Source organism: Zingiber officinale, chromosome 6B, assembly GCF_018446385.1.
Source record: "Zingiber officinale cultivar Zhangliang chromosome 6B, Zo_v1.1, whole genome shotgun sequence".
Lineage (NCBI taxonomy): Eukaryota > Viridiplantae > Streptophyta > Magnoliopsida > Zingiberales > Zingiberaceae > Zingiber > Zingiber officinale.
The window spans coordinates 122939126-122955435 of NC_055996.1; the positions used below are offsets into that span (position 1 = coordinate 122939126).

At 35.5% G+C, this 16310-nt stretch overlaps 1 protein-coding gene across 1 annotated transcript; it reads left to right on the plus strand.

Moving 5' to 3' along the window:
• LOC121989318 lies at positions 1-12678 on the plus strand. The gene is made up of 24 exons (XM_042543284.1): positions 1-228; positions 1301-1437; positions 1539-1623; positions 1794-1847; positions 2271-2362; positions 2453-2556; positions 3372-3438; positions 3655-4057; positions 6397-6711; positions 6832-7035; positions 7130-7222; positions 7316-7379; positions 8077-8189; positions 9802-10048; positions 10199-10332; positions 10410-10534; positions 10702-10825; positions 10911-10969; positions 11385-11478; positions 11550-11739; positions 11823-11921; positions 12040-12158; positions 12265-12324; positions 12417-12678. Exons 1-24 carry the CDS (start codon positions 190-192, stop codon positions 12516-12518), a joined length of 3123 nt encoding a protein of 1040 aa, XP_042399218.1. The 5' UTR covers positions 1-189; the 3' UTR covers positions 12519-12678.
• The last annotated feature ends 3632 nt before the right edge of the window (positions 12679-16310 follow it).

Below are 16310 nucleotides of genomic sequence, written 5' to 3' on the forward strand. Positions count from 1 at the left end.
ACTGTTCCAAACTCCCACCTCTCGTGTCGCACCCTTTCGGCCTCTCCTACCTTTTCGATCGTCTCGTCCACGAAGAAGCCCTCCATTGGCGTCGATTCTCTGTTTTCCTCATTGAAGAGTAATAAGGAACCCTCGTTTGTTTCTTTTGCGGAGGAGGAGGAGGAGGAGGAGAGACGAGCACATTCGACCATGTTCGTCAGGAAGCTTGTGGAGAAGGCCACTAGAAAGGTAACCCTTTCCTCATTCTGGAATTCTTCTGCTTCTTCTTCTTCCGATCTACTTTCCCTCCACTTTTCCTTTTTTTACGGGTTTGCTGGTTTCGGATTTCAAATTTGTCATCTCTCAACTCGATTCGGCGAGGGTTTTGGCTTCTGGTCGAGTAAAAATCAAATCGTTTTCATCGAAAACACCGCGCGGCGACGACGCGGTAGCAATCCATGTGGGCCTCACTGATTCCGAGGTCGTTTTGTTTTGTTCTTAGTCTACATGAGAACAATCTGCCATTAGGTTAATGATTTGTGAATTTGGAGGAATCGGGCGGTTCCTCGATCGCCGGTAGGATGATGATTCGTATTTTATTGGAAAGGAACTAATTTTGGTTCGTAGTTATACCTGTAATTAAAACCCTGCCATTGCGGAAGGGGAGAGAGCTCCAGGTGGATCACCGAAATCGCCGACCAAGTATTTTAATCAAAACGACGTCTCGGTCAAGATATGGTCGACTTTATGACTGCAAGAAGAAAACGTTATGTTGATAGGGCCCACAAGAGTTCATAGGAAAGTTGGAAGGGTGAAAAGCTGACGTGGATGGTAGGGTATACAATACACGAGTGCATTTAAGAGCGTCATTAGTTAACTAATTATAATTTAATATTTTATTTTATAATTAATCAACCATTAAAAAATATATAAAATAATTTGAATATTTTTTCGTTTGATTTGATTTGATTTTAAATTTTCTTAAAACATAGACGTCGATAATAAAACTAGCTTTTTATTTTTAAAAACTAGTAATTCAAATATATTAGCTGATAGTATGACAATATTAAATTATAGTAAAAAAATTTCTGCCATTTTAATTTGATACATAAATTATGATAAGATTAGATTAACAAAATTCTAAATATCATTAAATTATGATAAAATTACTTAAAATTTAATAATATGAAATAAAATTTAAGGTTAATGAGATATTATAAACAGTTTGTAATTCTAATTATTAATATTAATCAAAAACAGTTAACATGCGTGTGCTAATTTGATTATATTAATTATTCAGTAAATTCTTGCTAATTTGCAGAATAACGTGGGAGATGGCATCAATGGCCTAAAAGCTGAAGATGTGAAGCCGCGCACGAATTTCCACTATGGCATCCCGCCAGATTCCACCACGCTCGCCTATGACCCCATTCAACGCATACTGGCCGTCTCCACGAGGTGACGAAGAGGAGGCTCTCTTCTCTCGGCGTCTGCCTACAACTTTGTTTTTGCTCGCAGCAACTCTTCTTGCTTACTGTGCTGCTTTCTGATGTTTGTAGGAATGGAGTCATCAAGTTGTTTGGCAAAGACAACACTCAAGCTCTGCTCCAGTCGGAGGCCGCCGCCCCCTCCAAGTTCTTGCAGGTTCTCGTTCACTAATCCCACTCCCTCCTCTCCTTCTTAGGTTGTTATCCTGGTTGTTGCCTTGTCATATGCCTTCTCGCTTCTGCATTTGTAATTTTTTTAGTCGTCCTGTTATTGCATTCTTTATTCTTTGATATGAATCTATTGATATATCTTCGTATTTTTGGCAGTTTATGGAGAATCAAGGACTCCTTTTTAATGTGACATTTCAGAATCATATAGAGGTAAGTGCTTGAAATGTTCTTAAGGAGTTATTTTTTTTATTATTTGATCACTGACCTGAATCCTGTGGAAGTTTCGAATAAATCCTGAAAGAGAGGCTAATATGTAGAAATTTTGGGAAACACTTGACGAAATTGATTTCATAATAATAAGGAGTCCATATGCATGTCTTAGTAGTACATCTTTGTCATCATCACATCTCCCTTTTAACTTCAAGGTAGGGTAGAGATTGAAGCATGATTTACTTTTTTGAGTAAATATAGTGTCTTCTATTTTCCTTTCATGTCTTGTTTGTGTGGATTTAACATGAATTTATTCACTTTCCCCCTTTTGATTCTTTAATTTCAAGTAAAATTATCTCTAGAATAAGTGTCAGGAATTGTAACTTCAAACACTCCATTACCTTCTAAAAAGTTAACTATTAGGTGTGGAGCATCGACAAAAAACAAGTCTGCCATATTCACAAATTCAATGAAGAGATTACATCCTTTGTTGTGGTGAAACAAAGTTCCTTTATGTAAGTAGATATTATGTTAAATATTTTTAATGTTAAAAGAGGTACTAGTTAATTCAGTTTCTGATGACATTTAATTTCCTGTTTAACTAGTTACATTGGCGACTGCCTTGGAAGCATCACTATTTTAATGCTTGATCATGCATCACAGAGTTTGGTTCAAATGCCATATAAAATTCCATTATCAGAGTCCCATGGTATGTGTCATGCCCTTTTAGTTCTTTCCTTTACTGACCTTTTTTTCTCTTGTTCTTTTAATTGTCCCTTAAAGAACAATAATCACAATTAGTAGTTTATATTTGACTAAATAATGAAAGTCCCATGGTATGTACCATGCCCTGATGCCCTTTTCATTCTTTCCTTTACTGCCCTTTCTCTTCTTGTTCTTTTAGTTGTCCCATAAAGAACAATAATCACAGTTAGTAGGTTTATATTCGGCTAAATAATGAATTTGTTACCGTAAGCTGGAAAACTATAGAAATGCCAAAATTGAGTATATTTTACTACAACAGTAGACTATTTGATTTGATAATTTCTACAAGTGAATCAAGTACATAACTCAAATTGTCACAATACTATATTCCTCTTCCTCCCTTTGCATATGTTGATTTTCCTTTGTTTGAATTCAAACTTCTTTTTTACCATTCTCTATTTTCCTTTGAATTCAAAGTAAAAAATGAAATTCATTCCTCCAAGATGCATGTGATAGCAGAATTTCTCAGGTTATATAGTTTACTACAGTTGAACTAACAACAATGATTACGCATCACTGCAGCAGCTTGATGTGATGTCAAACTCTTGAATCTCCATTATGTAGGTTGAACTAAAGGAAGTTGCAATTATGCATCTCCTTGTCTTCACTAAAGTTTGTATTCACTCTCCTAACTTATATAAAATCACGACTCTGTTGGGAATACAATCAAAGTCCCACGTAGGAAATACATGAAAAGGATCATGGGTATTCTTTTGGTTCGAAAAGACTATTGAATAGGTTTAATTGTTACTATGTTAGGTGCCTCAACAAACTCTGATACAGCTGTTGTACTTGCGTCCCCACAGCCGATGGCTGAGAACAGGAGGTAAAATTCTACTTTCTCTCTCTGACACTAATCTGCAGTGTATAAGTGCATTTAAAGCATGATTTCAGTTTTTGTGTTTGAGCGGAACCAAAATCATTCTGTGATTTCAGATATTTCATTTTAACATGTAATATTCACCAATGAATTACATTCAATACTAAGAGTTGAGACTGTTGTCTTGGAGTCATATAACTTCTAGCATTAACTTCTGTGCAGGATTCTTATTATCTTTAGAGATGGACTCATTACTCTATGGGGATTCCAAGAAAGTAAAGTTATATATGTTGTTGGTGGAAGCTCACAATATTCATCACATGAGCCTAAGATAGCGATATCAGCATCGTGGGCTTGTGACATTGGAAGTAAAGTTGTGGTTGGGTATAGCAGTGGAGATATTTTTCTTTGGGGGGTTCCTGTGATTTCAGACTGCAACAGTGAAGCATCTAATAATCAAAACGACTTGCATGCTTCTCAAAATGTTCCTCTTCTTAAGCTCAATCTAGGGTATAAGATGGACAAGGTTCCAATAGTTTCTTTAAGGTGGTGTGCTCATGATGAAATGTCAGGCCGATTGTACATTAATGGTTTCAATGCTGTAGGTTCTTCTCATTCCTTTCAGGTAGAGAGTTTCTGGCCTTTAATATTCCAGAGACTAGTTTCCTGTTATTGAAATTTTTTTTACTGCTGGTTCTTCTGCTTAGAATTAGTGACTATGAGGAGCATGTGAACAATTGATGTTATACTAACATATTACTGAGTGCAGCTAGACCTACAGATCATAGCTTTTTGACTCTCTATATAGGCACGTTTAGAGGAAGAGGAAAAACACATCCAGAGAAAGATTTGTTCTTATTCCCTTATTAACAACTTCAAATGTGGAAACTAAAGGCTCTTCCTTCAAGTTAATGTCAAAATAGCAACTAACAATTGCATAAATATGTTAAATAACTAACCAATGTGTGGCTCAATATGAAGGAGTTGTTTCTGTCATACCCATTTTATAAAACAATAGATAAAACTTTAGAAACAATCCTTTTATGTCTATAGTGTATTTATTGAACTTGTTAGGAGAATTGAAAAAAAATAGGTTTACGTAACATCTGTAGTCCTCTCTTCTTATGTATATATTCAATATTGTAACTTAATACCCTTGATCAAGTGACAATTAGTTTGTATATATTTTATTCTCTCTATAATATAGTTATAACTATGTGCTTGGCAACTTGATTATTATAGTATTGCCTCATAACTCATAAGCTAGGTGGGGAGCATGCCTTGACTTGATTATTAGTTGTTTGATTTAAATGTACTTACATGTTGTTGTAGTCATACCCTTATAGTCTATCTTTTCTAAAATTTAATGGACCATATCTTTTCATTAATTGTCTTTTTATTTAATACCAATGTAGAATGGGTTCTTCTCCTAATTTTTAGTAGGTCCACTAAATGTGAATTTAATAAATCACACATGTTCAGTAGAGGGTAAATTATGTTGGTCAAAGTAATTTTCAATGTTAAACAACCATTAAATATAAGGGTATTTGTTCTAACACTTGGTTTACAAAAATAATTAGATTCTTCTTTGGACATGGGACAATGTGATCTTATATAACATGCCATTCCTAAATTTAGCAAATAACCATTGTAGTCGCTAAGTTCACTATTTATATAGGTCACGCTCTTAAAATTTAAATCTCGCATATATTTTGTGATAGGTGTGTTGCTTTCTCTCATCAAGTAAATCTAAATATTGACAAATCATGATAGTTATAAAATAAAATTAAATGATAAATTGAGTAAGATGCAAAAAAAATATGATAAATGGTTAACATGAAAGCACAAGTAATTAAACTAATTTCTACAAAAGGTTTGACCCCGGGCACCCCACACGGCTGGCCCTACAATCATAGAGATAAATAAGGAAGCCAAGCAGGGCAGACCCTTGCTTATTTTTGCAAATTTACCACGTAGTGAGCCACTTAGCTATGTCATCATAGCCACAAGTTTTTGATGGATGATAACTAAAATAAATGAAAATGTTTCATTTGATGGATGATAACTTAAATAGATAGAAAATATATTTTTTTTATAGATGATAATTAAACTAAATAAGAAATATTTTTTTTATGAATAAGGTAATGATATGTATGAAATTACGAGAAAAATCAAATAAATGCGAGCAATTTTATTTATCAACTGAAAAAATAATCAATTTTTTTTGCAAATTTTAGGTCTCAGATTGTGAAAGAATCCTGGATAGGGATGGAATCAACGTTTGAGGATGATGGATAATTGAGATGACTAATATCAAAACTGAACCACTTAATCTGATACAAATTGATGTAGCACCAAAATTGAAACATTGAACCACGTAAGAACTTGGGACGGAGACGATGAAATGAAGAAGTAAATAACCTCACCTAGAAAATAAAATTCTCATACAGAGATGTATGAATTTAAATTAGAAATCGAATTACTTCAAAGTTCATTAGATACTCTGAATTTCTTTTATATTCTTAATTCGAAAACAGAATATTCTAAATAAAGAAAATAGACAAATCTTAATAGCCATTATATTATTCTATATTTATGGCCAAAATAAAAATGATAATTATCAAATAACAAAAATCAAATATTTGATTTATTGCAGATGCTCAAATCTTGAAAAAAATTCAATTTTTTTTCCTTTTATCGCAGATGTACCAATCTGGAATTTATTTTCAATTTAGTTTCTTCAAATTATTTTCTTTACATGGATTGATGTCACAAATGATTCTCCTACCATGTCAGAAGTAATGGTTCAGATTTTGATACCTTAGGTAGTTCCTTTTATCTCTTTTTATTTAATATTTAGCTCCATAACACGACCATTGTAGGCTTGGTAATTTCTTTTCATTTTTCCTAAGTCACTAAAATTTTCCTTTCACAAGTTTTTCATTTGTTTTGCCAATTGTATAGGTCATGATTCTCAATAGCAATTTTCAAAGTCGAACAATCAAGTTGATGCTTCCATTGAGTGAACCTTGTTTAGCAATGGAAACCATTTCATGCTTCAGCAACCATAGAAAAAGCAATCAAACTACTCTTGTTCTCTTGCTAAGATCGGGCTCCTTGTGTCTGTATGATGATTCAGAGATAGAACATTATTTGTCACAATGTCAATCAAAATCAACACCGAGTCTTCCTAAGCAGATAACTGTAAAACTACCATATGGTGACTCAGGAATCAGTGCAGCCAAACTCTATAAAGGTGCATCAAATCTTATTTATGAGGTAGGTTTTTATTTTTTATTTTTTACTTTTTTTTTCTAACAGATCACGTTGAATTTCCATGTCTATTTAATACACCATCATATCTTTTTGTTAGCATTTCAATATCTATATGATGTATAGGACCAAGTATTCCTGGCCAACAAACACTATTCTCTATTCTCAACAAACATGAAGGAAAAAGATGGAAGTTTTCAGAGTTCTGCACATCTTAGTGGATTTGAAAAAGCCAAAAACCTCTTGATTACTGGACATGTTGATGGCACTGTTAACTTTTGGGATGCATCATGCCCCCTTCTGCTTCCAATATTTTCTATCAAACAGCAGGTTTTTTTTTTGTCAAATTTAATTGAAACTGAGTATGGATGCAAAACTAGTATCAACTATTTCAGCAAACTCTTCCTATTCATTTTCTTGTCAGCCTAGTGAAAATTATGCATCTACTGCTCCACTTACATCACTTCATTTTGATGCCTCTTCACGTGTCCTTGTGTCTGGAGATCAAAGTGGATTGGTTAGCTGCTTTTTCATCGACACATAAACTAAGTAGTTTGAGGCAAGTATGTGAAATTATATGTTTATGCATTAAGCTTGTTGGTTTTTTCAGATTCGCATTTTCTTCTTCAAAAAAGAGCATCCCACCTCAGAAAACATCTTTTCCTTTCTACAAGGTAATCATACTTCGTATATTTAATTTTGGTTAAATTATAGGAACCCATTTGGAGTTTAAATTATATCTCTCATGCTTTAGCACCTTTGCTAGGCTGTCAAGAGTTTATATGTGCAAAAAGAAATTTAAATTAAAAAAATCCTTCGTTTTCATACATGATTTTTTTTCCCCAAAAAATAGATATCTTGTGGGTTATTTTGCTTTTCCTAAGTAGTCTCAGTATGATTTTTGACCTTATTTAATTTACATGCCTATTTCAACACTTTAAACATAATATATTAGTAATTTCATTGATCCAGTAACTTGATTGTAAATTGACCTAAATAAAGATGTATGGTCATCAGAAAAATTCAATTGTGGTGTCTGTGATATGTGATATCATGTGGAACTAGCTTCAAACTAATGTAAAATTTGATTGCAACTTTATGGCTAGTTTTACAACAAAATGAAAAGTAGACGTTGGGTTTATTAAATGTTTGTTTAAGTTAGATTTGCTAAAATTTGTTCATGCTAGATTTAGCAATTATCACTTCATCTAAATGATTTTAACTTTATTACCAAAATGCATTGCATCCTAACTAGTTGGACTAGCAATTTGCTTCACTAAGCGCAATAGACGATTTATAATAATAACCTATCATTGGATTGCGCCAAAAAATATCCTTTCTTCTTTAAACATGTTTTTTATGGTAAATCAGCAAAACCAGGTGACAACTATACTGTTCAGTGTGTTAAACTCAAGGGAGCAATTACATCTATCAGTACTGATTTGGAATTCAAACATCTTGCTGTGGGCACTGACAAAGGATATGTAAGTACTCTACAGATAATGGAATTTTTGCCAAGTGTCACAAACATTTAGCCTATGTTAGTTTCCAACTCTTTTCATCACCTGCAATTGAAATCAATTGTAAATAAAGATGGGATGCTCAGACTGTTGGTTTGAGTAGCTTATCAAATTTTGATTTAGTGACCATTTGGTTATGTTCTGCTTACTCTTTAGTCATATTTAGTGTAGATTTACCCAACAATATTAGCAAAAAAGGGATTTCATATATAAAATCCCTGGGTTTTACCTAAAAGCTTACTCTTTCCCTTTTTGTATTTCAATGTAGTTGAAATTTAACATCATCATTTGACAACAAATTATGTAGTTTAACATAAGGAAGAAAATTATTCAAATAAGACAAATAGAAAAAAGCTTCCTTACGGGATAATTTGTTAAACTAGAAAATTTTCCAACTTTAATCAGACTTTAGTGCAGGTTGGACACATTCCTTTGCACCACCTGTAATCTTAGAAACAACCTCCTAGCTTTTCCATTAACAAGGTTTTGGAAATGAAAAAGTTGTAAAAAGCAAGGTTTGAAATCTCAAGCCATGTCAATGTTTTGGTGTTTGATTGGAACAATATTATTTTAGTATGGTGTTGATGTTTAAGTGTATGGTGTCGGTCATAAATTGAAGATGGAAGGACGAAAGAGACGAAGAAATAAAAGAAAAAGATAAATGACTTAAGTTCTATTGGAGCAAAATTAAAAGTAAATGTAAGATTCCATATTAGCAATGAAATTTTCTTTAATCAAATTGAGCTAAGTGCCTAAGTCTATTCCCAAAATGAATATCCATTTAGGAGAGGAGCCCCTTTGCTTTTTAAGAATTTATGTAGAGTTGAATTCTCTCCATGGAGTTGGCGTACACTGCACTTTGTTAGATTTCTCTTGTCTCTTGTGTGTATTTACACTATTCTACCATGGGAGATGAAGATTCCACCAGGTGGAGATGCAGCATTGTTGAGGCTCTAGATTCGAATCTACAAGTATATAGCTTGAAATGAGGGGATCTAGTGAGCAGTGCTAGAATAGTCTCCAACCCCATCTAGTACTATTATAGACACCAACAAAAGATAAACTATAAAAGATCTAGACAATTACACCTAAGTTTCTTGAGGAATCACAATTGGCAGAAAAAGGCAATCAAATTTAGAATTTTTCAAACACGCACAATTCTCATATGGATCACATAGTTATATTTAACATGACCATGTGAGATCATTGGCTAAGAAAGCATTTCCTATTTAATCTTTAAACCAACCTGTGTTATTCACACAATCTTAGAAGACAAATACAATAAACTTAGATACTTTATGGTCCTAATTCACAAAAAAAAATCCTGGAACCCTCAAAAAATAATAATTGAAAGTGCATCGAGATTAATTCTCACCGAATATCAACAGTGGTTTTTCAATGGATCTCATTTTCTTTTATAAGAATCCCTGAAACATTTGAGTGTGTAATTTTCATCAATCTAACTAAAAGGTATGGAACAGAAAGCACTAAAGACAGTTGCTGCTTCCCCCCTCTTTTTCTGCCAGATAATGCACTTGTTTGTTTGATGAACTGTCCAACATGTTGTGTCTTCCAGGTATCAGTAATCCAGCTGGAAGAAACCACTGTTTTATATCAAAAACAAGTCTCCAGTCAACTAAATAGTGGTATCGCCTCTTTGCATTTTGGGAGTTCTGCCCAAAATGGCATAGTAAAGAAGATATTGTTGGTAGGGACGGAAGATTCATCCATTTTGCCTCTTGAAAAGGATTCAGGGAATCTGTTAATTGCTAAGCCACTGCAACCTAAAAAACCTTCTAAAGCTTTATTGCTTCATGTATTGGGTATGCACTCTAAACAATAACTTATTATTGTTGTACCAGTGTTCCATCGTGTTCTTTCACCTTGAAGCAAATTTATGGTGAAGTCCATCGTGATGACTACTAATAGTCCAGTATTTCTGCAATCGTCTAATGAATTAGATGTATCATCAGATGGAGCTCGGACTACAGATTACCAAGATGCAAGCAATGAGAGTTACTCAAAGGTGTCAATGCAAAGGCAACCACTAATATTACTTTGCTCTAGAGATGCCATACGTCTGTATGACTTAAATCACACAGTTGAGGTAACAATATAATTCGTTCTACTCTTCAGTTCCTTGAGTAAGAATGCTTGTTTAGTTCCTAACTCTTTGTATTTCAGGGGATTAAAGACTTATGTGTTAAGAAAAGACTGGATGGCATATGTTCCTATGCATCAATCATACATGGCCCTTCAATGGGGGTTGGGCTGGTGCTTATCTTTGCTTGTGGAAAGATGGAAATAAGGTGTTTCTATTTTTGCGGTATCTATAACATTGCGTAAAATCCAGTAAAGTTTACTGTAACTTGAAGTGAATTTGCTATAGTGGTTGGCACTCAGTTAGGCCAATATGCTTCCATTGAAAGTATCAAGTTAAAAGATATACCTGAAGTTTGAAATTTCTATATTTCAGGTCCCTTCCAGATTTAGCAATCTTAAATGAGATTAACCTGAAAGGCTTAATTTATGCAGCACCAAATTCACCTCCAAATGCTTATACTTTATTTTCCATTTCCTCTGAAGGAGAAGCTCTTCTGGTGAGCAAGACTGACTATTTAGTGTCGAACTTTTACTTAATTGAAACTCTTCTAATAGTTTCTGAGCTTTTTGCATGTTCCCCAGATTGATAGAGATCAAGCAATGCTCTTTCTTTCAGTTTTGTCTCAAAAGGAAGTTTACAGGTATAGTATTATTAGGCGAGCTGTCAAAATGCCTTTATTAATCTCTTCCTTTCTTTCTGTAACTCTGTTAAAGTTAGTAAAGATTACCTGTTGTGTAAAAAGTGATAGCTTTCAATTCATTTTTGTTTTCTAATATAGTGTAGAGGATGTTGGAATTATTTCATAATCCAGAGGTTTATTGTTAGCTACAATGCTACAATAACTGTATGAACAAAGTGAAACTAGTTCAATAATTATTTTATTATTATTCTGTTGTCAGTGCTCTGGAAAATCATAACTTTACTGCTACTGAATCCTTTTCCATTCAGTATTTCTATCTAACATGTTTTACTACCGTGGAAAGACCTCTTTCCAACTTCACTAGGTGTTTTATCTTTTCTCTTTTGAAGCACTAATTTTATTTAATTGCTGCCAGACACTTGGAATGCATAACCAAGGTATATTCGGACGATCCTGCTCCACGAGAAGAATTTTCTAGCTCGAAGAACCCCCAAAAGGAGAAGAGAAAGGTAAAACTAATAAAGCGCCTGTTAAGTTGTAGTACTAATGAATACTCAGAATGAAGGATCCTGGTTTCCAGGGAATACTTAACATGATCATCAGAGACATGAAAGGAAACAAGACAAAGCACAGCCATGAAAGTGATCCAGCTGATGGCTTCACTGCTACTGAAGAACTCTCAGCTATATTTTCAACTGCTAATTTTCCAGAATCTGATGGGACAAGGAATGCTTCTGCCGTAACCAAAGAAGACATCGAGTTGGATATAGGTTGATGCCATCATTTTTCTCTATTTTTTAAGTTGGGTTAGACTTTTATTGAAATACATTTTTTTCTTGTTTTATTTCTGAAGATGATATAGACCTAGAAGAGACTGAAGAAAAGCAGAAGGGCCCAAACATTGCTGTTTTGAGTAAACAGAAGTTAAGCAAGAAATTTTTCTCTCTCAAAGGTCATTAAATGGTTTACCTACTGTCCTCCGTTTTATTTATTCTGGATTTATTTGAACATGATATTCAAAATTGCCAATATGGTTTTTAGTCTTGGACCACTGATTCATGGAATTGCAGGAAAGCTGAAATCAAGTATAGAGGAAAAGTTGAACTCACCAAAAGATAAATCCGAGGAGGAAAAGGACATCAGTGCTGTTGATCGAGTCAAACAAAAGTATCGATATACAACTAATGATGTAAGTATAGTCAATATTCCAGATCCATTTAGTGAACTATTCTTCTGTTCTTCCTTTTTTCAAAAGTCATAAACCTACTATTTTCCATTTTTGTGCTTTCTATCAGGAGGCAAGTACTGCAAAGGAAGCAGAAGGCAAGTTAAGGGAGAATGTTGCTAAGTTAAAGGTGTGATTTCCTTCTCTCAGGACAATTTTGTTCTTTTCTTCTAACCGTTGAAAATTTGAAAAGTTACGTGAGTTCATGTATCTCATTTTCAGGATATTGGATTGCGAACATCAATGATGCAAAACGGAGCAGAGAATTTTTCATCAATGGCAAAGGAACTGCTACAATTGTCACAGGGGAGAAAGAGCACGTGAAATGTTTTATATTTTTTTCTTCATTGATTGCTGAATTTATTTTCTATCTATTGGGTGCTCTATGAACATTTGTTTACGCAATTACCTTGTCTATGTGGTGTGGTATCAGGTATGTATTATGGAACAACATGATAATAAAAATAGTTTTGTTGTAAGATAAGCGTTCAAGTAAAGTTGCTGAAAGTGACAAAATCTTGAGCTCGAAACCAATCTTTTCTTATTATATAGATTATAAATTGCATCCTTGTGTATTTTTCTTTGGAAGACAGAAGGTAGGAGTCTGATATGGACTCTCATTCATGTGCATGATGCTAAAATATTCTTTTAATCATTGACATTTACAATGCTTGAAGGTCTTGTTATATTGTCTCAGTTGTTACTAAATGTAATTCATGGTCTGGTAGTTCCAATGTTGTCTTCTTGATGAAACTCATCTAGGCGCAAGCACAAGAAAAAATGATGCACCTGTTAGATGCTCTCTTAGTTATTCCTGGTATTTAGGTGACTGCCTTGCAACTTCATGTTTTGATTGGTTTGACCTTCCTAGGAAAATGAGTTGTTTAGGTATCTGATCTTTGAAATGTTGTCATGCACAAGGGGCCTTTGAGAATCTGAAATTCTCTCACTTTCTATGCTGTATTATAATGACACAATGAATAGGTTGACTAAGAGAAATTCAGTAAGTGGAATGATTTCGATAGTAAAGTAGATACCTAATTGATTGAGTTCACTTTAGTCTGAAATGCTTCGGTAACACTTTGCATATTCATATTGACAATTGTCTTTAACTGGTTTCAGCTGGGTTTTGCTTTTGGCATGTTAGGGCTGTAAACGAATCGAGCCGAGTTCGAACTAGTTTAGGCTCAAGCTTAGCTCGATTTATACCGGCTTGACTCAAGCCCGAGCTCACTCGAGCCTATAGAATTGAGCTCGAGCTCGATATTTAATTATAAGCTTGGGCTCGATTTTTTTTAATAAAAAACTTAATATATTATATATTATAAAAATATATATAAATGTATATTATTATTAGTTTGTTTGACTCGATAAGTCACTAGCTAGTAATAATTTGGCTCGAGCTCGGCTCGGTTTCTAATCAAACCGGCTCGAGCTCGGTTAACTTCGAGTTCAATCAATTTTGAGCTCGAGTTCAGAGTCAAATTCAGTCCAAGCTGCATTTCAAATTTAACTTCGGTCAAAGCTTGCGTGACTTTTCAATTTGATTCTCACAGTCAACAAAGCTTGCATGGCAGTTCAGAGTTAAATCCGAATTCAGTCAAACTTGTTGCCAGCAACATGGCAACACAAATTTGAATTCGGTCAAGACAGAGTTTGCATGGAAAGTCAAATGTTGAATTTAAATTCAACCTCAGTGATGACATGGCAATACAATTTTGAATCCACAGTTGAAGGAGAGTTGACACGGCAACTCAAACATGAACTCAGATTGGTCACGGTACTGTAGTCTAATTTCAGCATTTGTTGTGATGCTTCTGCCTTTTCTCAGAATTATTTGCCGCTGTTGGAGACTTGGTTCGATATGGAGGCAAGCAATGTTGGCTAATAGTCTGGGAGCTGGGGACCAAAGGTGACAAGCAGCGATAAGGTGAACAGCGAGGAGTGCCCTTCGTTACAAATCAACTGGCGGTATCGAGGATTGTGCCGATGATTGCAAGGGACGATTTCTTGGCGTACATCAGAGAGAGCGCCTGTCGATCAGTTCACCGGATGTCTCGCTGTGGTTGCGGAGACCGGGAGTGAAGGGCAATGGTTTGGTGCGGCCATGGTGCTCATTGGCCGGTAGGAAGGCATGTTTTCACAGAGTATTGCCGACAGCAGTTTCTTCCGGTGACCAGCAGATTCTTGAAGATCCCAACGACAGTAGTACGGCAGGGGCTGAGGGCACATTGGATTCAGTGGCAACTCCTCATCCCGGAGTTGACATGTGAGGAGCTGCTGGGTTAGTTTGTGTCTTAGGCGTGGAGGTTAGCTGGCATCTGCTTGCGGAGATGGAGAGCCATGGAGGACACAGTGGAGGCTACGTTGATACAGTCATTAGTAGGAGTATTACTTGTTTGTATGGTTGTCTAGTTGGGCTTGTGCCCTAGATCCTGTGTACATGTGATGACGGTTGGTGTCTGCGTGCATCAACCTAGTGTTGCGATACCAATGCCTAGCCTTGTGCTGCATTGTATCATTTAGCGGCCTTATGGATTTTTCGTTCCGATCTGGCGATGGTTCGGATATGACGAACGAGGACATATGTGCCATAGGTTGCTGTACGTTCTTTTCGCTCCATATACATAATTTACCTTTTATCAAAAAAAAAAAAAAAAAAAATTGAGCTCAAGTTTAGTTTTGGCCGAGCTATTCCCACGAACGTCTTGATCCATTTGCACCCCTAATGCCAATCCACTGCAGATTGTCACGGAGGATTTTGCTGAAGCTGAAAATTCTAATCAAGTCTTTAATTTTTGCAGCCCTTTCTTGACAGTTTGTTGAGACGGATGAACTCTGGATGGAAGGCTGATAGAACGAACATGGATGGTCTTCTCCATCAGCAGTGATGCAAAAGGGCGTACAAGATGCTCGTTGACCCAATGGTTCCGCTGGTTCGGTCTTACCTTTGAAATGTTGGTTGTTATGGAACATAATTGAAACTTTCTGATGCAAGAGAGCCTCGATCAAATGCTCCCAGCCGATGACTCTCGTCTCGTGCATTAATCCAGATGGATAGCCTGGTCTTCTTCTCCATCTCATCCAGATTGGTCTTGATTAATCCAGAACTCTGTAACATCATTTAGCTCGGTGCTGAAACGCTTCCTAGATGCCTAACATATTCCTCTAATATTTTCATTAACGTCATCGTATTCATTTCAGTGCTTAAAAAAACGTACATCTTAGGTGACAGTCTTCTTCCTATTTATCTTGATCCAAGAAGACTAAAGGTCCCAAGAGGTGCCTGAAAAATGGGGAAACTCCTCTAATTTAGGAGGACTAGGCGTTCCAGGAACTTAGGCAACGAAGTCTTCGTCAAGGGATTGGGAACGATATCCTGGTTAAGGGATTGGACACGAAGTTTTGGTCGAGAGAATTTGGTACGAAGTCCTAGTCAAGGGATTGGGCATGAAATCCTGGTCGGATGGACTGGACAAAAAACTTGACAGATTAAGGACATCAAACATAAGTCTAGGCGGATTCAGAATCAGACGTCAGATGCTAAACAAAAGTCCAAACATGTATTTGACAAAAGGTAAACTCTCTTGAGAAAAGTAGATGAAGATGCATTCCCTGTTGAGGGAACAGTAAGCATCAGTTCAACCTAGGATTTCACGGGAAACCTAAGGGTGCGTTTGATTCGGGGTTATTCTTGATAACCTTGGTTATCCATCCAAGGTTATCAACAAAAATCTTGTTTGGTTTGGGTATTCAATGATTCCCGAGTAATGTTCCATGGTTGACACGTCAGCAAAAGGGTCATGCAGCCCGGAATCAGAAAACCTCAGAAAACTAAGGGGGCGTTTGGTACGCGCGTTTTCTTTTTTCATTTTCTGGAAAACGCGCGTTTTCTGAAAAACGGTGTTTGGTTTGCATTTTTCGCGCGCGTTTTCTAAAAATTTGGCTATCGTTTTCTAGAAAAATAGAGAATGACAAAAAATCATTTTCTGTTTTCTAGAAAACGCGCGTTTTCCAGAAAATGAAAATGAAAACGGTGCAAACCAAATGCACCCTAAGGTTTTTCTTAATTCCGGGGTTAACGAATTTTTTTACCAAAAATACCCTCCGATAAGG

Coding starts and splice junctions, on each gene's coding strand:
- LOC121989318 (XM_042543284.1), top strand. CDS start 190: ATGTTCGTCAGGAAGCTTGTGGAGAAGGCCACTAGAAAG. Junction 1,624..1,793: donor CCCCCTCCAAGTTCTTGCAG/GTTCTCGTTCAC, acceptor TATTTTTGGCAG/TTTATGGAGAATCAAGGACT. Junction 3,439..3,654: donor CCGATGGCTGAGAACAGGAG/GTAAAATTCTAC, acceptor ACTTCTGTGCAG/GATTCTTATTATCTTTAGAG.